Raw genomic sequence first — 22893 nt, 5'->3', positions numbered from 1 at the left:
TCTGCCACATTTAAAGTCCTGCTAGAATTCTACAAATTCTGCAAAATGTTTCCTTTTCTGTACCTTCATTGCTGTTCTCTTTTCAATATGCAATTTTGCCATGTATTTCACCTAGTTGCTTTGTCTGCTAATTGTTTCCTCTCTGTAAAGCCCTGTACCTTCAAGTCTATAAGCTTGAAAGCAAAGGATCCATTTTATTCCTTAAAAATATTTCTCCAAGTATTTAGTATAAGCATGTTCACAAATTATATGTATAATACCTCCTGACTTTTTGCAGGATTAACATTTTATTTTTTAATGAAAAATGAACCCCAATAGCTGCTTCTGACAAATGTAACTTCTCAAATCTATTTAAGTCTGTTTTACTACTACATTTTTTGCAGTGTCTAAAGGTTACATATCATACTTGTCGTGGCTAACTGTGCATTCCTGAGAATTTTTATTTTTATTTAGCATTCTAGATCTCTCAGAAACTATCAAACTTGAATTTAATATTTTAAAACTGCTATTTATGCAAGATATATTACATATCTTACCTCACTTCTTTGCAAAGATTAAACTGCACAAATTTTTATTGATGTCTCATTGCAAAAGTTTGAGTTGAGTAGTATATGTTTATTGGACATTATGAAGCATCCCCTAATTAAATTAAATGACATTAACAAAACTAAGTTATGGGAAGAAAATCAATTTAAGTTCCTATACCAAAGACTACATCTAAAAATTCAGATAGATTAAATGTAAAAAAATATATATATAAAAAAGAACAAAAATAAGAAAAAAAATGATGTGAGCCTTGCTGTCTATGCCCCCCCCAACAAAAAGGGAAGAAAATAAAAATGATTATTTGGGGTAAAGTCATTTCTAAGCATTAAAAAAAAGCCACAAGTAAATAATATAATTACCTATATTTTAAAGTTTCTAAAAAATTTTATCCAAAATAAAAATTATACAGGAAAATATTATAAAAGATTAAGACTAAACTATTTTAAAAGAGACAAAGGGTTATTAAGATTCTTATTCCATGAAACCTATGCAATTCAATAAGAAAAAATATGTATATGTACATGTATCTCTATATATCCTGCATCTTTTCCAACAGGCTATGGATTGATGGAAAGGAATTTGCCTCCCACTGTTATTATCACCTGTTTTAAGTTTTTTATTTATTTAATAAGGATATAGAAACTTTGCGGAAATGAATTTGCTATTCTGAGCTGGAGTCAATACAGCTTTTCTTGGCACTTAGAATATCTAATAAGGAGTGTGCAGCTGTTTAAGCAAGGTGGTATCCTGCTAGATTTGAGGGCCTTACATCTGTGCCGTGCTCCAGCTCTTTTATATTTGGAGTTGATGTCATTACTCATCACTACTGTGGAACTTAACACATATGTCTATGAGCAGAAGGCCTGCATTTAAGGAGATGTTTATTTATATCAGATCCTCTTACAACCAAACCTGTCTCATCAAAGCCCTGTGTATACAAGGTGGAAAAAAGCATCAGTGTCCTAATGTCCTTGAATGACATCTTCAGTTTCCTTACATCTTAGAAGAGCCATTTCTCCATGTACCCCAATAGAATAATGGGCAAAGGGCACAGATCAGCAATTCACACAAGAAGAAATGCAAACAATACACACATATACATAAGAATATTCAACCTACTAATCAAATGAATCTAAATAATAATAAGAAGAAGATACTATGTTTCCATCAAGTTGCTGCATTTTTTCTTTTTTTGGCCGTGTGTGCTGCATGCAGGAGTTCCTGAGCCAAGGATCGAACTGGGCCACAACCCAACACTGGATCCTTAACCTGCTGAGCCACCAGGGAACTCCAAGTTGCCAATATTTTAAAGATGGCAACATTTCTTGACAATGGCTTCTGGGAAAAGACACTTTTTTATACTTTTGGTGGGAGGGGAAATTGATACAAGTTTTTTTGCAGGGCATTCTGATGGGGTATATATCAAAAGCTTTATACTGTACCTACCTTTTAGCTCTGACATTCCACCTCCAAGAATTTATCCTAAAGTATTAGAGGATAAAGAATTAGGGGAAAAGATTTAGCCATGAGGACTATAATTATAACAGAATTTATAAAAGTGAAAATTCAAACAACACAGACATCCAAAAGTAATGGATATGTTAAACAAATTATGATACATCACAGCATGGAAAAGAATGAAATAGAGTATCTAATAACATCTAATAATGTGGGGAAACTTAGGTCAAAAAAGAAACTGCAATTTTAACTAAAAATGTACACACAGAAAAGAATAAAAGTGTAAATACCAAAATAGAAACTAATGAATATTATCATTATTCTTCTCTGTGTCTTCAAATACATGTAATGCTAAGTAAATAAAATAGAAAATATAAGGGCATGGATTTAAATACTCATAATATTTTATACCTAACATTGTGTGATGTAAATTTCCATTTTTATTATGTCTGTCATCACCTATCATTTTACTTGGGTTACTGACAGCAAATGCAAATAGTGATTAATGCTTAAAAGAGTCTAATGATTATCTGAATCCTTAAACTCTTTAAATAGGTTCATTCAAACAATTTAGTTCATCTATAAGCACATTTTGTACCCTACAATCTATACAATGGTGTTCCAGTAAATGAGACATGGCCCATTATAAAGGAATGTTTTATACTTGTTTTCTGCAGCAACTGACATTTTATTCAAGCACTTTCAAATCTCCTAGGAATCTCCAGCTGCTATATGTCAAAATTTTAAGATCTCTCTTTGTGAACTTTAACACCTCTATAAAAACCCAGTTGGAAGAGCAAGCCTACTTCCTACTGATTACTTTGATATTAACCAATTAAAGACAAATCAATTTTTCAGTTTGGTTGAATAATCATTTCACAAAGTCACAGTTTTCCCAATTTCAATATGCAAATAATAACTACCACTCTGGCTTCTAAAGCCTATTTCTATTTCTCTCGGACATATCACTCGTGGTCTGTTTCTATAACTCCATTTTTTGTATTTAAAAAAAATGAATATTTGCTAATTCCTCAAGAATGTTTGCTAATAATCAAATCTGGTTGTATAGTTTTTTGTTTGTAAACAGGTTATTTTGTTTTTAAACAAAAAAAGACAGTATAACTAGTTCAAAACATGTGGTAGTTACTAAGGTGAAAAGTCTTATTACTTTTTGTTTGTTTGTTTATTTTTGTCTTTTTAGGGCTGCACCCGCGCATATGGAGCTGTAGCAGCTGGCCTACACCACAGCCACAGCAGTGCCAGATCCTTAGCCCACTGAGTGAGGCCAGGGATCGAACTTGGAACCTCATGGATGCTAGTCAGATTCATTTCTGTTGAATCATTATGGGAACTCTGAAAAGACTTGTTTTTAAGCTATTAATTTAATACTTAGGGCAAAAATCATACATACCTATATGTGTATATTTGTAATGATCTCTATGTATTTATATATTTAATTTAATTAAATTAATTAATTTATTTATTTGTCTTTTTGCCTTTTCTAGGGCTGCTTCCCTCAGCATACGGAGGTTCCCAGGCTAGGGGTCTAATCGAAGCCATAGCCATCGGCCTACGCCAGAGCCACAGCAATGCGGGATCCAAGTCACATCTGTGACCTACACCACAGCTCACGGCAACGCCGGATCCTTAAGCCACTGAGCAAGGCCAGGGATTGAACCCGCAACCTCATGGTTCCTAGTCAGATTTGTTAACCATTGCGCCATGAAGGGAACTCCATATTTACATCTATTTTAATTTATCATTTCTTTTTACTATGTATCTATATTGTATATATATTTTACTATACATCTATGTATTTATAGATTGTATACACATCACACGCATGTGCACACACACACACATACACAAACAATTATCAAGGAAAGGAAGTGAGGAGTTACTAATGTATTTGTACCTGGATTAGTACTGAGAACAATGCAGTTAGTTCAGACTGCAGAATTGATAATGACCTGTTTTCTATAAACCTGGGATGTGCTGGGGTTTTTTGTTTGTTTGTTTTAACAGTTTTATAGAACTTTTTAAATAAAATATCAGCCTTGAATAAGAATATACTTTTCCCCTCAAAACCATCTCATGACACAAACTCTCAACTCCATCAAATACCATCAATTTATATTACGTGGACTAGATATTTGCTGTCATTTTAATCAGTGTAGACAGAAATATACCTTTCAAAGTACACCTTTCCTACAGCCAGCACTAAACTATTATGGTACACAAAGCTGTAAGATAAAAAGTGCCTTAAAAATAAAAAGTTTTGAGGAATTCACAGTTACCTAAGTTTATATTCCAAGGATTTCTCTGTTCCTGATCCCTTGGAGGCCAGACTTTATTCCCCCCTTAATCTCCTCCACTTTCATCTACTCATTCTTGTATCATGCCTTCCCTTTCCTTATAAAGATGCTGAAATGTCCTCCAATATAAAAAACCCCTGCCCTTGTGTTCCCCAGGAGTTACACATAACATGCTCCCCTCTTAGTCGAGCTTTGGAAAGAATAATCCGCACTTGCTGGTGCCATAGTTTCTGTCCATCTCTCTACCCACAGCATCGTGACGACCATGCCCACTACACAGAAATTAATACCCTCTGTGCAATCCAACCTACTTGGCACTTAACTACACTTCCGGAAATTTTTGACTCTGCTAATAATGTCCCATCTCTCTTGCCTTCTGGGCACTGATTTTCTTTGGTTTTCTTTTTGTCTCTATGGAAAGTCCCTCTTTGTTTCTTTCACTGGTGCTTCTTCTACATCTTTATGATAAATGTTGGTGAACTTAGTATTTTATGTTCATTCCTTTTTTTTTTTCTCATTTTATTTGCTGTTGGGGAGAGGTTTAATCATGTCCCTCGGCTTTAACTGCAATCATAGAGATCAGAAAGTAAATGTTTCTAAACAAAATCTAACTGAATTATATATACATGTATATGTATATATATACATACATATGTGGATATGTGACACATAATATTTATAATACAAATATATGATAAAAATATCAAATATATGATATTGCTTAATGTATTCTAAATTTTGATGATTCAGACACCTCGAATACAGCCCGTCCTTGTCTGAATGACTGACTTTATCACAAACAATGTAATTTAACCTTCAACTTGAATTGTACCATCATTTCCATATTAGAAGGTCTTTTTAAAAATCTTCCTCTTCCCTAACCCAATGCAGGTCAACTTTGATAAAGACAAGAAAATTCGAACATAGTGAAACCCTCATTCAAACTACTCAGTAAATAATGCAAAAGATTTTCACATTTAAACTTGGATGTGTATGTAATGTTAATTAAGAGAATTATTACGACCTGAGAAGAATATTCTATAAATAATGCCCCCCAAATTAGTTAGTCACTCTTCAACCACTTGAATACCCTCAGAATGGCAAATAAACTAAGGTTCTATGGCTCTAACACATATTTTCTAGTTCAGTGATAATTACATCAATAAACCTGATTCAGCATTCATTGCTGTTCAATTCATTAATTAAAACAATTTTACTGCTACTACTGTGATTTTTCAAGGATATCAAAAACACATTCAAAAATCAAAATAGCACACATCATCAGCTTTGATTTATGTTATTAGTATGCTTTACTTTGATTTCAGCTCCACAATTAAAAAGAATATTTAGGATTCAAATAGATACAGTATATATTCCTATATACTTTTTAAAAAAATTTTATTTTTACTTATTTATTTATTTTTGTCCTTTTAGGGCTGCACCTGTGGTATATGGAGGTTCCCAGGCTAGGGGTCCAATTGGAGCTGTAGCCACAGGCCTACGCCAGAGCCACAGCAACGCCAGATCCAAGCCACATCTGTGACCTACATCATAGCTTACAGCAACACAGGATCCTTAACCCACTGAGCGAGGCCAGGGATCGAACCCACAACCTCATGGTTCCTAGTCAGATTCGTTTCTGCTGCGCCACAACAGGAAATCCATACTCCTATACAATTGGAACAAAAATACTTAGAATAAATGTTGATTTGTAGAAATGTAAATATTTGTATGAACAGTAGCAAACTATCAAGGAGTTCTGAAAATCCTCTTAGAATGGAAAATATAAATGCGTGTGTGGGTATGTATATATATATAAGTGATAACCATAGGAGTGGACTTTACAGTATTCTTAATTCTAGTTTCATAACACTAAATTTTATAAAATTTTTTTTAAAATCATCACTTACTATGCTCAAGTGACTTTGTAACATATCCAGAAATGAATATAGTTTATCCTAAATGAAATATGGAAGTTTCTGCTTAAAGAAAGACAAGTTGTGGTCTAAACAATAAACACCTTCATATCAAGACAGTGTGATTATTTTTATACACTGGAACCTATTTGATCATATTTTGCAAAGCAGCACTTTAATTCTGAGCTTGATTTAGTAAGAACGCAACATATTACTTTTGCTATTTTTGACATCCCAGAGCACCTAAAACATAAAATATAATTTACAACAGTAGAACATGCCAGAATTGACCATTACATGCCAGAAGAGAGCCCATAATGGAATTTATATTCAAGTTACGGTTTAATATATGTAATAGAATCTCATAAAATTAGAATAACACCGAAATACCATTTATTTCTTGCAGCAATGGAATTTCACCTCAATTCTTACAATCAATTTTCAAAGTAGACTGCCAGTTGATACAGATCAAGCAGAAGGAATGGAATGAGGCTAGTTAGGCAAAATAATACGCCTCTCTTCAAATTATTTGTGGAAAACTCAAATATTATCCCCTTGTAAAAAGAGCCAGAAGAGAAACAGAAACTGTGTCCTTGCTGGAAGTCTCACAGATATGTGACATAACAGGGTACTCCAATGCCATTAGCAGTTTCTCCCTAACTATTCTAAAATTTAATTGGTGATAGAATAGTTACAAATCCTTCCACTGCCTCTCTCTCACCTCCATGTGGTTGCTCAAAAAGAGGAAAAATCTGCACTGCCTATTTTTTCAGAGACCGTATTTTGCCAGATACAGTGATTTGGAATGCAAAAGAGTTCAAGTTCTCTACTGAGAGACTGATGTAAACATCCCCACTACAATACCTTGTTTTCAAAGGTAACTCAACTTTTAGACTTTATCTTTGCATACAGAAGGTAGACTTACAAATACTATTTCAAAGAACATGTCAATTGGTTTTTTGAAGTGTGTTAGCCCAGCAAAGCAAATATCCATTACACCTAAAAATGCTGGATATTAATGATCTACCCTCTTTGTTAGCCAGATTTGCCCTTAAAACTTTAGTATCTGCACAATTAGTGCAGCATTAGTGAGGTCCTACCACAGGTATATTGCTAAGACCCCAGGTGAGAAAGAAAGTCTTCCAGGAATGATTTATTTTATTGTGTGAAGCGATGAGCGTCAGTTAAATTGCCTTTTAATTGACTGGCTGTCTAAGTAACATGCCTTCGAGGGAAACACTACTTTTGAAATTTCCTTTGGCCAGGAGGGGAAGGAGCATGTGAAACCCTTTGAAGTCTACAGCATCAGACTAATTATCAGCACCACTTAATGTACGTTCATTTAATTACCTTGAATTAAAAAGTATGTGGGGTTTTAGAGAAAAATAAAAGAATCAATAAATGGTGACAGAAATTCCAGGCTATGCAAATTAGCGGTGCCTCTTCTGGAGGAGACTGCTCATTCTCTCTCATTTTGCCAAATGTGCAAATACTTGACGAAAGTGACAGAGGGGAGTATGGAAGGGGGTGGGATGCGGACATTTACTGTGGGTCAAAACGATGTAGGTACTTGATATTGTTTCTCTATATCTTCACAACCACTTAAGAAGGAGAGACAATTTTCCATCATTCACAAATAATAAAGTACGTCCTTACCTGGAACTCACTAAACATCAGGCACTGATGTTCTAAGCATATTATATACCAGAGCTCATTTAATCCCCACAACAACCTTATAAGGAGTGCATGCCATTGATGATGTTCTGTATTTTACCCCTGTGGAAACTAGCACAGGAAGGTCAAGTCACTCACCCAAGGTCACACAGTTAGGAGCCAATACAAACCCAGGTGTTTTACCTCCGACAATGCGTTCTCAACAATTGCCCTCCATGGAGGCTCTCGAGGTCCCCAATCATGATGAGGTAGAAGAGAAGAGCCAACTCCTACTGTCTAACATTAAAGATCATTGCTTTCCAAGAGGCATAAGAGGTTGGGGACACAGGAGAAGGAGGCAGATAAAAAGACTTCCACATCTCTGGTGCCAGCAGTACAACTGACCAAATAGCCAGGGAGAGATGGAAATGTCTGGAACTTGAGTTCTGGATATCTCAGGAGCAAATAGTCTAAGGGCTTGAATGCAAGGATTTATCCCCTGACCAGTGTGATTCTGAATCCAGGCCTTCTCATGATACCACACTGCTGACCAACAAAGGATAATAACGCGCTGGGCTTCTGGGAAAAGATGCACAAACATTTTTAAAGTTTAAAGGTTGATATTTTGAGGAAAAAAAAAAAGTCTTTTGTTCCTGAAATTTAAATACGTATTTGGAATTTTATTCTGTTTTATTTTGTTTTATTTTATTTTTTGTGTTTTTAGGGCTGCACCCACAGCACACAGAAGTTCCTGGGCTAGGGGTCCAATCGGAGCTACATCTGTCTGCCTACAGCAAGACAGAGTCTGAGCCGTGTCTGCAACCCACACACCACAGCTCTCAGCAACACTGGATCCTTAACCCACTGAGCAAGTCCAGGAATCGAACCAGCATCCTCATGGATACTACTTGGGTTCATTACCACAGAGCTGTGATGGGAACTCTGGTATTTGGAATTTTGATCTGATTGCTTGCAAAGCTTGATAGTGGGCATTCAGTCAGGAGCTTTTAAGAATACATCAGAGCCCAGAAAGTCCATAGCATACTGGTGACTTTCCCTTTGATTACAGCGTCTTGCCACATTTATTCTGCAAACTCTCAACAGCTTACCAGAACTGCTGCTAATAGGGGGTCACAAACCACTGACCCTCCAGTTTCTGCCCTGGACTTAGAAAGTTGTCAATATGTATTATGAAAGCCTTTCTCCCACATTCTTAATTTGATGGAAGATTAACATTTGGAATTTGATATGAAACTCAACCTACTGTAAAAGAAAAAAATTTTTTTTTCCTCACAACACTTTTTAACTTCAACTCTCCATGCCTGGTGAAGAGCTAGTTTTGCAAAAGAATATATTTTATCACTTGTTTAGAATCTGCTAACATGAAGACGTGTGACATGGTCCGAATGTTCCTTTGCTCTCGTGGGACGCTCAGGCTATCAAAATTTCATTAGCCTCACAGCAGTTCTTGCACTTTCTTAACTTGAACTGTTGGCCTCTTTATCAATAAATAAATGAAATCTAATCCCTTTTAGTGACTAAACTCTTCTTTGAAGTAACTAGAATATCAGGCACTCAGCTTGCATAATTTCACAAACGTTCTATAATATCTTTTTTTTTTTTTCTGGGAAAAACAGCCTTATTCAGTTATTTCAAATGATAAAGACAGTCAATCTAAACTCCTCTGCTAAACCAGAAGACAACAATGCAGTGCCTGGTTCCTCAATTAGTCTCACTTTGGTGAGTTATTTTATGCATGTCCTTCTTTTTTCAACTTACAGTGATATAACAGAACTTCTTTGAGGACACATCACAAGCTAACACAACAATGAGTATAATTAGGCAATTCAATAATTGAAAGTCAAAGGAAAATAGAACTGGAAAATCAATAATCTTTCGGAGTGAGAATAATTAAGACTATCTGAATTGAATTATTTTAGCAATTTTATATCAGAAATATTTGACTAGAGGTAGTAATAATAGTAAAAAGAGGTGATGGTTTTGAGGCTATTGTTGATAAAGTTGTTAGAAGACAATTCAAAATGTAAGATTTGCTAAATATCAGAAAATTATACTTCCCTAGATCTTGATGTAATTTATTACTTTGATGGAGTCTTGCTCTTTCCAATTAATCACTGAAAATTCAGAACAAATAAATGAGTCTGAAACGTTCCTAGGGACATACATATGAAATCTATAAAATAGCTAATGTTCAGTAAGAGGTAGTATCTGTATTATTTCCTCTTTTGTTTTCTTCCTTAAGCTGATCTCATTGGGAGTTCTTAGACCATCAAAATGTGGTTTGAAAAAACAACCACAGCCAAACCTTGGGGAAAGGGTAAATACAAGTTTAAGTCATCTTCTTGCCCAGCTCAACAAACATTGTTTTTGACACTTTATACTCTTCACTTGGCTTGACCTGTGTACTCTCAACAAATGCTACCAAATGTTCTGAATTTCAAGGCAAGGCCCTTGACACCCTCTTCTTATCTCTCATCATTCTGCTTCATAACAATCACTTGGAGAAATGGGATAGTGTAACTTTTCTTGCCTCAATCACTCTAAGAACAGGGCCCATGAGATTCCTGGGCAACAAGTTAATAATAATCCATGCAGAGGGAGGGGGCAGTGGTGTGAGAAACTTTCTGCCCGCCCCCAGTGATTTGGGTATTACATACTCTTAACTAAAGGTATCAAGCTTTGTAAGTGTTATGTGTTCCAAAAAGAAAAAATAAAAAAATGGCATGTGTTTGGGAATTCACTGCAAGATTGTTTCAACAGATACACAATTGAAAAAATAATAAAATTAATTTATAGCTTACCAATACAGATACAATAACAAGACACACTTGTTATGAGAGAGAGAGATGCTACAAAAGCTGCGTGTGGGAAGGGAAGCTGACCCAATGGGAAACAATATTTAACAGATAAGGATACAGATGGTCTATGATGCAGAAAATCAGAAGTGGAAGCATTGTCCTGCTGCAGACTCCTCTTTCTGCATCACTATAACCATTACATATTTTGTCACATATTTTAGGAAAATCAAATGCCAAATAATACATTTGAATATAAACACTATACCTACCACTGCCTGAAGAGTGTTAATGTAAAGATGCAGATGGACGGGAAATAAGTTTATTTCAATTGATCTCATAAATTAATATTTAAGGTTAGTGACCTCTGAATCCACAGTGAAAATGTGATATAAACACAGGTTTTACTGAGGTGAATGTATTAGCCCAGGAAAATGTTGCAGTCTGATTCTAAGGCTCAATTTGTCAGATAGAACTGTCCTTGTTTCCTGTTTGGGGTTAGGATACAGCCAGCCTCCACAAAAACTGACACTTCCAAATGAATACATCAAGTGCATATAATTAATTGATTTCAACTTTGGTCTAATGCACTGAAGTATTCTACATAAGATAAGATACTGCTTTAGTTGGTTTAAAGTAGACTTTTTTTTCCCCTCTGAATAGCAAGAACACAAGTAATAAGCAGTAGAAAACACAAGCTACCCCTTCATATAGTGACTTAGTGGAGACAAAGCTGACAATAGGCTTGCTTTCCTACCATAAAGCGAAACTGACAGAGTTGCTCAATAAATAATAAAAATGAACTATCATTGGTAAAAATGCCATCTTTCTTTTCAAATGTCATGCAATTCTTCCATTTCAATTTTTCTTTGCTTTTTGCTGCATCATATACTGCATTAATAACTAAACTAAAGTAGCAAGTGCACCGTTAACATTAAATGTAGAAGGAGAAATGTCATTTTGCTGTCTGGTGCATTGGTGGTAATGCTCCATTTCTCCCTAGAAGCCACGCTGCCTAAAAATTAAGTTTTCTCTTAAATGTATTACTGCATATAAATTAACCGTTTCTTTATAAGTATCCTGAATTGGCAATAGGATAAAAAGCCCCAATAATTTTTAAAGATATTTTTCTTACTTTGTGTTAAGCTGCTATTTGGATACCCTAAAATCCAATTTTTGCGTGTGGATTTAATTGCAAAGTAATCCTGTCCCCAAAGCACATCAAAGGCCACACTCCCTTCTCTTTACCAAGATTTCAATTGCTCTCATCAACTAGGAAGTTTAAAGCATGATCAAATTTGTTTTTCAATCACTTGAGCCCTGTTAATAAACTATTCTGTGTGCTCACTCATCCATTCTACGATTCTGGAACTTCTTTGAGATACTTTCAAGAGGAATCTACAAAGACATCTTTGATTGCAAGCTGGCTCTGGGGTAAACTTTATCACCACTTGCTTTGCTCCTCCGCAGAGGATAACAGGTGACATGGTCCAAGATAAGTCAAAGCCAATCTTTTTTTCTTTTTTTCTGTACATGATTAAACTGTTTTTCAAAACTATGGCTAACACAACAGAGACCGCCTGCATAGTTTAGCAATCTGATGGCAAATATTGCTTTTTTTTTTTTTCAGGAAAAGAATACAATATTCAAGGACATTTCTTGAGCACTACCATGCTGAAATGCAACGAAAGGAAAAAGAAAGAGAAGGAAAGATGGGAGAAAGAAAGAAATAAGAAAGAAAGAAGGAAGGAAGGAAGGAGGAAAGAAAGAGAAAGAAAGAAATAAAGAAGGAAGAAAGAAGGAAGGAAGGAAAGATGGATGGAGAGAGAGAAAGAAAGAAAGAAAGAGGGAGGAAGAAAGCCATGCTTCTATAGTCAACCCAAACTGACAGGAGCACTGAACACCAACATTATAAAGCAAAAAAACAAACAAACAAAAAACAAAAACAAACAAAAAACAGGGCTTACCGGTTTCACTGTCCGACTTGTTTTCATGCTCTGTATCTGTCAGGGTGAGGGCTGAGTTGGACCGGCTTGACAGGCAGGAGCTGCGGCCTGACTTGACCCCCCTGCCCCACAGTCGCATGGCATGCTCTGGGGACATCACTGCTTCGTTCTCGGTATCAGCGTCTGACCCTGCACTGATAGAGTAACCTCTGTGGGGGAGCCCCATTTCCGCACAAAATGCCAGTCCTCTTCGAGTTGCTGGTTCACAAACGCCTAACTGCCTTAGAGTAAAATTCTGTCCTAATTAGGGGGAAAAAAAGATAACAATTCGTGAGTATATGTTTCGTGTTAGTTAAAACAACAAAAAACTCCCTAAAATAAACACTTAAGCCTTCAGGTGTTTCGGCTACAGGCACCAGGTGTTTGCATTAGCGTTACATGGCATGTGGTCAAGTGGGTCCAATTGGGAGAGTGGGGTGGGTCCCATCGCTCATTATCCACCCACCCCAGCTCGGAGCTCCTTTATCAACTATTTCAGCCTCAAAGCATCTCCAGCCTGACGAGCAGCTAATGCTGCCCTGACAATGAAAACTCAACCCAGAGAAAGGCTTAGTTATCATCCAGAGAATTTTGTTTAGCAGGCTTGGAAAGCAATAGAAATTGTCAGAATTATTTCCTGGGTCCTAATTCTCCTCCTAAACATTGGGATTTTCCCACCCAGATGTCACTCCTTTGGCAGAGAAAAGGGCACCCTCTAGGATAAGTTACTTGATAATTAGAAACAGGAGCTTGGTCAGGCTTTGTTATGTTTTCCCACCTAAAACTTACCAATATAAACATGTATTGTGTGTGTATGTGTGTGTTGTGTGTATACAGACACTAACTTTTGGAGTGTAATGTCTTGAAAATTTGCAGACATCTGACTCTCCAGTCTTTTTGCTTTAAACAAAACACCTGCCTTTCTAGACTTTTTTTTTTTTTTGCTTTAATAAACACCTGGAAACATCTGTATTGATCCGAGTAAACCAATTCTTGCAAATAAAGTGCACTCTAAAAATAAAGTGGGAGTATTCTGTATTTAAAAATTAATGATAAGGAGTTCCCATCGTGGCGCAGTGGTTAACGAATCCGACTAGGAACCATGAAGGTTGCGGGTTCGGTCCCTGCCCTTGCTCAGTGGGTTAACGATCCGGCGTTGCCGTGAGCTGTGGTGTAGGTTGCAGACACGGCTCGGATCCCGCGTTGCTGTGGCTCTGGCGTAGGCCGGTGGCTACAGCTCCGATTGGACCCCTAGCCTGGGAACCTCCATATGCCGCGGGAGCGGCCCAAGAAATAGCAACGACAACAACAAAAAGACAAAAGACAAAAAAAAAAAAAAAAAAAAAAAAAAAAAAAAAAAAAAAAAAAAAAAAAAAAAAGTTGTTTAAAAATTAATGATAAAATCAAGTTCCCTGAGAAATAAATGGTTGTGAACCCTGAAGGCTTTTACTAATAAATTGAGCATAATAAAACTCATGACACTGCAATAACTTAAAGCAAAAGTGTTTAAATTAGGTGACACTTTCAAATGACTGCCGTTATTAATGGTTTTTCCAGGCCTGTATTTATTCTTGAAATTTCACCTATGCTTTATGGTACCAGGGATGAGGACAGAGAGAAAAATGTTTGCTTGGAGGATGCATGCATCTGGGTCTTCCATTTCCTGTATCACTGGCATGGTAGAGTCTGAAATTTAGGCACCAACTAGAATCAACATACAAGTAAAGAGTAATAGTATCCCAAGACTGATTTAAATGCTACCATATAATACCAACCTTTTAAGGATATTAAGCATTTATATTACTCATGGTTTTCATTTTCCCACTTCCCTCTCTTAACATTGATGAACATTTTCAAGTTAATTGGCTGGTATGAGAAACACCATACCTTACATTTTTAAAAAGAGGGTGCCATAAATTAGTTGTAATAAAATAGTGTCTTGACTCTTCTAGGAAATGAATCAAACACAATGTACAGGTATTTATAGTAAATATTTGGTTGTAAAAATATTAGCACTCTCCAGGACTCAGCCCGTTTTGACCAGTGTGGTTAATGGCTTTACTGCTGTGGTCATATCAGGAGTTGGAGTCAGCTTTATCTTAGTCAGACTTCCAAATGGATTCTGACAACGACACTCATAAATAATGAAAATCTGTTGCTACAACCAGCTACAAATCATTCCAGAGAGATGTGAATAAGTATCAGAACCAAAAAGTATGTCAAAAATAAAGAAGAAAGACTAAAGAGAAGGGAATAGAAATCCACTGAGCACTGAGAAAGCGGCAAGTTTAATGAGGGAAGACACAGTATTGTCAGTATGTATGTATATATATATATATATATATATATATACAAATTTTTTTTGGCTGTGCCCATGGCACACAAGTTTCTGGGCTAGGCATCAAACCCATCCCGCAGCAATGACCTGAGCCACAGCAGTGACAATGCTGGATCCTCCACTCTGCTGAGCCACCAGGAATTCCTTATCCATTCTTATTTATATATCATATTTTAAAGGAGGAGAAGGGTATAAAAGAGTTAACATCACCATTAAACATGCTGACTTTTCAAAATAATTTTTAAACAGTGAAAATGAATGATAAGATCCTGTGCATCGTGCCACTGTTTTGGGAGGCACCCGCATTGGAGAATAAAAATAAGAGAGAAGTTGAAGTTTCCGTGGTGGCGCAGTGGTTAACGAATCCGACTAGGAACCATGAGGTTGAGGGTTCGGTCCCTGCCCTTGCTCAGTGGGTTAATGATCCGGCGTTGCCGTGAGCTGTGGTGTAGGTCGTAGACGCGGCTCGGAACCCGCGTTGCTGTGGCTCTGGCGTAGGCCGGCAGCTACAGCTCCGATTCGACCCCTAGCCTGGGAACCTCCATATGCCGTGGGAGCGGCCCAAAGAAATAACAACAACAACAAAAAAAAGACAAAAAAAAAATAATAAAAAATTAGAGAGAAGTTAAAAGACAGTAAAAACTCCTTTTCTAATCTCTGAAATGTAACTTGAAACATTTTCTACATTATTGACTTTTCACACTGTTGCCACCATGATGCAAAAATCTATGGGGTGAAGCGAAGCAGAAAATGGCAATGTTCATTATGTGTTATCTGGGTATGTAAACACAGTTGACTTCGCAAATGAATGTCCAAGGCATCATTCCAATGAACTGATATATGTACCCCAAACTCTTTAAACATCTGACCCACGAAATCAATGTCTTGCAATGATTCAAACTCTTAAGGGCTATTTCTGAAATGGAAGCTGGAAAGCAAGCTGTTAGATTTCCTTTCTAAATTAAAGTGTGCCTTTGCTTTCTCAGGAAAGAACGCTAAACTTGACCTCCAATGGACCTAAGTTAAAGGCTCGTACTGGTTCTGTTCAAGTCACTTCACCACTCTAGTTTTTCATCTTTTAGGGCTGCCATGACTTGTTTAAGAGATGCTTTAGGCTTCTGCACAGCAAAGGAAACCACCGACAAAACAAAAAGACAAGCTACTGAGCAGGAGAAGATATTTGCAAATTATATGGCTATTTAGGAGTTAATATCCAACATATATAAACAGCTCATGCAACACAACATCAAAGAAACAAGCAACCTGATTAAAAATGGGCAGAAGAACTGAATAGACATTTTTTTCCAATGAGATGTTCAACATCACTAATTACCAGGAAAATGCAAATCAAAATCAAAATGAGATATTACCTCACACCAGTCAGAATGGCTATCATCAAAAAGAACACCAATTACAAATGTGAGTGAGGATACAGAGAACAAGGGACCCTCCTATACAGTTGATCAGAATGTAAATAGGTACAGCCACTGTGGAAAACAGTATGGGGATTTCTCAAAAAACTAAAAAAGAACTACCATATGACCCAGCAATTCCACTCCTGGGTATGTATCCAAAAAAAGGCAAAAACACGAATTTGAAAAGATACATGCACCCTCCATGTTCATAGCAACATTATTTACAATTGCCAGAGCATGGAAACAACCTAAGTGTTCATCAACAGATGAATGGACAACAAAGATGCAATACATATATTCCACGGAATATATATATAATGGAATATATTATATATATATATAATAAATACATATATAATGGAATACTACTCAGCCATTAAAAAAATGAAATTTTGCCATTTTCAGCAACATGGATGGACTTGGAGGGCATTCTGATAAATGAAACTAGTCAGAGAAAGACAAATGCTGCATGATATCACTTATATGTGGAATCTGGAAAATACAACAAACTGGTGAATTAAAAAACAAGCAGACTAACAGATATAGAGAACAAACTAGTGGTTACCAGTGGAGAGAGAAAGGAAGAGGACAAAAAAGGGATTAGATGAAATCACATGTGTAAAACTTTTGAAAATTGTAAAGTACAATTTAAATAGTCTTTTATTCAATTTTTAAAAGTTAAAAAATTTTTAAATTAAAAAAAAATTTAAAAGATGATTTATCTAAATGAGACTAGCATAAAGGAAAGAAAATGAAAAATGACTTTACAAATAAACACCCAGACCCATGTAATTAGCAATCATAGAGAAATCTGTATAATTTGACAGTGGGGAGAGGATGTTTTCAAATAATTTTAGAAGACCTACATCACAACCAAAATGGACTTTTTCTTCATTCAATACTATCTCTACTCATTGTTTCAAATCCCATTGTTGCTGATTCTCTTCTTTGGTGAAGGATTATGGCCTGTAGGATCCCTTGTTTTAATGCAAATACCCCTTGGGATCTCTAGGTATTAAATTAGGATAAATTAGTCTATTAGATTTTTTTTCCCCCATAATTCAGCAATTTAGCAAGATGGGCTATATTTAGGGAGAGCACAGGCAGTTTTGACAACAGAAGGAGAAAAGAAGGGTTCCTGGTTGGGAGAAAGGGAGTTGGCTGAGGTGCCATGGAGCTGGGAGGTTTGGGCTGGGGTAGGGTTGATGGGGTAGGACTTTAAGTCAGTGTGGAGAAGTGGAAAGAGACAGGCAGAAAAAGGCAGCCAAGATGCTTCTAGAACTAGACGAAACATGTGACCATCTTGCTTAAAGTCAGCTTTTGCTTCAAGTAACATCAAAGAGATGAGGATACATATATTCTTATTTTCCATAGTTTCTTCAGGTTGTGTTCTTTGCAATGGTTGTAACGCCATTACCTTAATTTCTTTCTTTGCTCTGTAGAGCCTTTATATTAATTCTGTTTGCCTGAGACTGGTGAAATCTGTATTTATCTCCTGCACATCGAATTTTGATAACCTTGATGAGCAAGGCCAGCCACAGAGTTTCCCATTACAATTTGAAACAGGCCCAAAATAATAAATTGCAGCAAGAATAAGGTATACCTGAGGATAAAATTTCTGGTGATTAAAAGGCAAGGTTAGCTTGGATTAGACGAGGCGTTTTTGTTTTATGACACTCATAAATTTGAAAAACCCATAAAAGAAAAACTGAACAAACACAACCCAGGCGGGATGCATCATTTTTTAAAAGTTTACTTTTTGAAAAATGAGTGAGAGTATGTGACAAAGTGGAAAGGACCGTGTAAAAACAAATACTTCAGGTGGGTTTGGCGCTGAGCACAGTTACCTTTTTAATAAAAGAAGGGGGTTGGAAAAACGGCCTTTCACCTGGTATCTATAAACCAATCAAGAGCAAAAAGGGGTTTTTTCAAAGTTGCGATGCAGAGTGATATTCACCAATAGGCAAGACATCTATTTCGTCCCAGTGAGTTGAAAATAAAAAGATTCTGCAGGAGGGGCTAGCCTCAGAGTCACACAGAGTGACCACAAAACCCGGTGGAGGGCGTCAGGCATGTGAACTCACAGTGCCTCCCCCTCTTATGCCTAGATTTCTCTAATGTTTAGATTTTGCACTTTCTCTCTCGCTCTTTCACTTGTCTGTTCTTCTTTTCAAAGCTGCTTTATTGAGATATTAACTCACAAACTATACAACACACGTATTTAAAGTGTACAAGTCCATGGCTTTTAGTACACATGTTGCAGTGTGAAACTCTTACCACAATCAACTTTAGAACATTTTTATCACCCCCAAAAGAAACTTTGAACCAATTCTGTCACCTCCCATTGCCCCTCTTTCTTCTTCCCCTAGAGCTTTAGGCAAGCACTAATCTACTCTTCTACAGATTTGCCTGTTCTGGACATTTCAAATAAAAGGGATCCTAAAACTTGTGGACTTCTGGAACTGGCTTTTTTCACTTAACAGAGTGTTTTTAAGATTCATCCCTACTTGTGTCATTACTTCATTCCTTTTTATGGTCCAATAGTAATACAGCATGGATACTCTGCATTTTATCTATTCATTCATCAAACGCATGGACATTTGAGTTGTGCATACTTTTTGGCTGCTATGAAAATGCTGTTATGAAATACTGTATATTTTCATTTCTCTTGTGTAAATATCCATGAGCAGTATTGCTGGGTTGCATTGAGGCTCTTTGTTTAATCTTTCGAGGAACTGCCAGACTGGTTTTTCACAGTGGCTGCACCATTTTTACACTCCCACCAATGCATGAGGATTCCAACCTTTGCATATCCTCACCAACACTTGTTACTATCTGTTGGTTCTCTGTTACACCACATTGCAAGTGTGTATATCATATTGCAAATTTGTTTTTTTTTAATTATTGAAATTCATTTGGTTTACAATGTTGTGTTCATTTCTAAGGCAAAGTGATTTAGTTATACATATATAAATTCCTTCTTTTTTTTTTTTTTTGTTCTGCTTTGTAGGGTCACACCTGTGGCATATGGAAGCTCTCAGGCTAGTGATCAAATCAGAGCTGCAGCTGCTGGCCTACACCACAGCCACAGCAATGCGGGATCCAAGCCAGGTCTGCGACCTACACCACAGCTCACAGCAACGCTGCATCCTGAACCCACTGAGTGAGGCCAGGGATTGAATCTGCATCCTCATTGATCCTAGTTGGATTTGTAATCTGCTGAGCCACAATGGAAATGCCATGAATTCTTTTTCATATTCTTTTCCATTATGGTTTATCACAAGATATTGAATATGGTTCCCTGTGCTATACAGTAGGACCTTAAGTTTATCCATTCTATATATACTAGTTTGCATTTGGCGACTCCAAACTCCCAATCTTTGCCCACCTCCTCCTTGACAACTATAAGTCTGTTCTCTACGTCTGAGAGTCTGTTTTACAGATATGTCCATTTGTGCCAAAGTTGAGATTCCACATATAAGTGATATTAAATGGTATTTCTCTTTCTCTTTCTGACTTACTTTACTTAATATGATAATCTCTAGGTCCATCCATGTTGCTGCACATGGCATTATTTCATTCTTTTTTAATGACCAATATTCCAGCATGTGTATATATCACATCTGCTGATGGACATTTTGGTTGTTTCCATGTCTTGACTATGGTGAATAATGCTGCTATGAACATAGGGTGTGCATGTTTATTTTTGAATTATATATTTTTTCTAAATATATGTCCAGGAGTGGGACTGCTGGATTATATGGTGATTCTGCTTTCAATTTTGGGGGAGTCTTTCTAGCCACACTCACAGCATGAGGAAGTTCCTGGGCCAAACACGTGCCACAGCAGTGACCTGAGCTGCTGCAGTGAAAACGCCAGAACTTGCATACCATTTTTCCTGGTGGCTGCACTAATTTACCTTCCCATCAACAGTGTAGGAGGGCTCCCTTTCCTCTACATCCTCTCCAGCACTTGTTATTTATAGACTTCTGAATGATGTCTATTCTGACCTGCGTGATTGTAGTTTTATAGCTTTGATTTCCATTTCTCTAATAATTAGCCTTGATGAGCATCTCATCATGTGCTTATTCTCCATCTGCTATACTGGAATTTTTTTAATGAGGAGTTGGAATATAGGTAGCTGGTACTGAAACATAGAATCATTGTTCTTTTCAAAAGAAATAGATTCTGAGACACCAAAGTCATATGCTATCACTTACAGATGGAATCTAAAAAAAAAAAGGACACAATGAACTTCTTTGCAGAACAGATACTGACTCACAACTTTGAAAACTTATGGTTTCCAAAGGAGACAGGTTGGGGAGTGGGGAGGATGGGCTGGGGTTTTGGTATGGAAATGCTGTAAAATTGGGTTATAATGATTGTTGAACAACTATAAATGTAATAAAATTCATCGAGGTAAAAAAAAAAGTTGATTCTGTGGGCCTGCTATGCAAATTCATTATTATTTTATCCTACCACTTTTTCTTTGCCTTCTATTGTGCTGCTTTAGTCTTTGAAAATATTTTTCTATTAAAGTTAAAAACACTCTTTAGCTCAGAAAGTCTACCTTTGAGACTATATCTTATAGAAATAAAATCAACTGATCTTAAACATACATATATAAATTGTGTTTACAGTATTGTTGCAAAAGCTAAAATAACTGGAATGTTTCCTAGAAAGAGAGCAGTTAAATAAATTTTATATATTCCTTGTCTGGAAGATCATGTGGCTAGCATAAAGAGTGGGTTTGGACTTATATCTTCTGTTTTGGAGGGAAGCCTATTACATGTATTTTAAGTAAAAAAAAAAATACAAATTGCAAAGTATTGTGTATAGTATGATCCCATTTTTGGAAATTAAGAAAGAGAACCAACAGATTATATCATACTTGTAGTTTTGAGCATGAATAAAGGTGAGGAAGGCTATATAACTGCTATGATGGGTCACATAGAGGGAGCTGTAAGTGAAGGGAATCAGTAATTTTCCATTTTATACTTGTGAATTTTTACTTTTCATAATTTTTGTTATTCTAAAAACCATAAGAGAGACAAATGAAAGTCAGTCTTTCTTTCTTTCTTTCTTTCTTTCTTTCTTTCTTTCTTTCTTTCTTTCTTTCTTTCTTTCTTTCTTTCTTTCTCTTTCTTTCTTTATTGTCTTTTGTCTTTTTAGACATATGCCGAACCCATGGCATATGGAGGTTCCCAGGCTAAGGGTCCAATTGGAGCTGAAGCCGCTGGCCTATGCCATAGCCAGAGCAACACAGCATCTGAGCCTCGCCTTCAACCTACACGGGACAATGCCAGATCCTTAATCCCCTGATCAAGGCCAGGGATGGAACGTATCCTCAAGGTTCATTAACCGCTGAGCCACAGCAGGAACTCCTATCATCTTTTAAAAAACAAATATATTTTCTTGGTTTTCTGCTTGATATCTCCCATTCAATACTTGGAAATTTAATTTACTATCTTCTTTCGGAGCAGCTGGATTTTTAAAATCCTTCCTCATCTATTGTAAAGAAACAAAGTTGTGTAAGAAATATGGGAGCAATGTTTTTCTTTCATTTCAACTCTTCCCTTCCCTTCATTGTATATGGATTTCTTAAAAGAAGAATAAGCATCTATTTCTTCTATAGTAACAAGCCCCAAAACTGAGCACAGGAAATGGATAGAAGAATCCATATAAAGGTCATATACAGAAATGAAATGATCTTTAAGTATTTTCCTTGGTTGTTGCCAACTTGAACAGAATGATCTATTCTCAGACATGGAGTAACAAGGCACCAAGAGTGGAGCATAACACAAAACTACAAATTGGATTAGCATTTCTCATTTGATACTGATGGAATTAGTGTCACCACCATCTTATCTGGAGTTCCCTTCTTTTGGCTGTGTTTATAAAATGATAAGATTGCACAGTAAAACAAATATATGTGACTTCTTTTCCTTTTTTGAGTCCTAATGCATATTTTTGGGACACTCCAAACTTTCTTATATTAAATTTGTCACTGTTTGAACAGAAGACCCATCCTTGAACATGCAATAGAAATTTCAATGAAGGTACAAGACCTTACTTATAAGACCCTACACAAAACTACATTAAAAAATTAACTTAAAATACCACTAAATACCTTAACTCCCCCAACCCATTTTCCTTTCTCCATAAAAGGTAAATATCTTCCACAGTATTCAACAGCTTTCTCAACTGATCTATTCATAAGCTATTAACATCTATAACCACATAATGACAAGCTCGAATTTCTAGAGGATGGAGGAAATGACCACTGTACAGCCTATTTATAATCCAATTTATTACTCCAAACACAGGACTAATGGAAGCCATGGCAGGGTGCACCCACAGCATTCATCCTGAGCTCAGCTGTGAACCGGACCTCTGTCACTGGAAGCCTGTGGTTGAGACATCATTGCGATCAACTTGCTGAGAAGCAAAA

General features: G+C 36.4%; 1 protein-coding gene across 30 annotated transcripts in view; it reads right to left on the bottom strand.

Annotated features, from left to right (window-relative positions):
* TENM3 (teneurin transmembrane protein 3) overlaps positions 1-22893 on the bottom strand; it is a 2581468-nt gene that overhangs the window by 407903 nt on the left and 2150672 nt on the right. For all 30 annotated transcript variants that reach the window (XM_085000902.1, XM_021076354.2, XM_085000908.1 and 27 more), the window contains one exon: positions 12672-12950. In XM_085000902.1, the coding sequence (XP_084857028.1) occupies positions 12672-12950 (279 nt within the window). The remainder of the gene's footprint in view (positions 1-12671; positions 12951-22893) is intronic.

Source organism: Sus scrofa, chromosome 15, assembly GCF_054392235.1.
Source record: "Sus scrofa isolate SSC_HxYL_T2T_F1_AM1 chromosome 15, Sscrofa_HxYL_maternal_Yorkshire_Landrace_v2.0, whole genome shotgun sequence".
NCBI lineage: Eukaryota > Metazoa > Chordata > Mammalia > Artiodactyla > Suidae > Sus > Sus scrofa.
The sequence above is the reverse complement of the archived record's forward strand: the minus strand, read 5'-3'. Positions and strand labels throughout refer to the sequence as shown.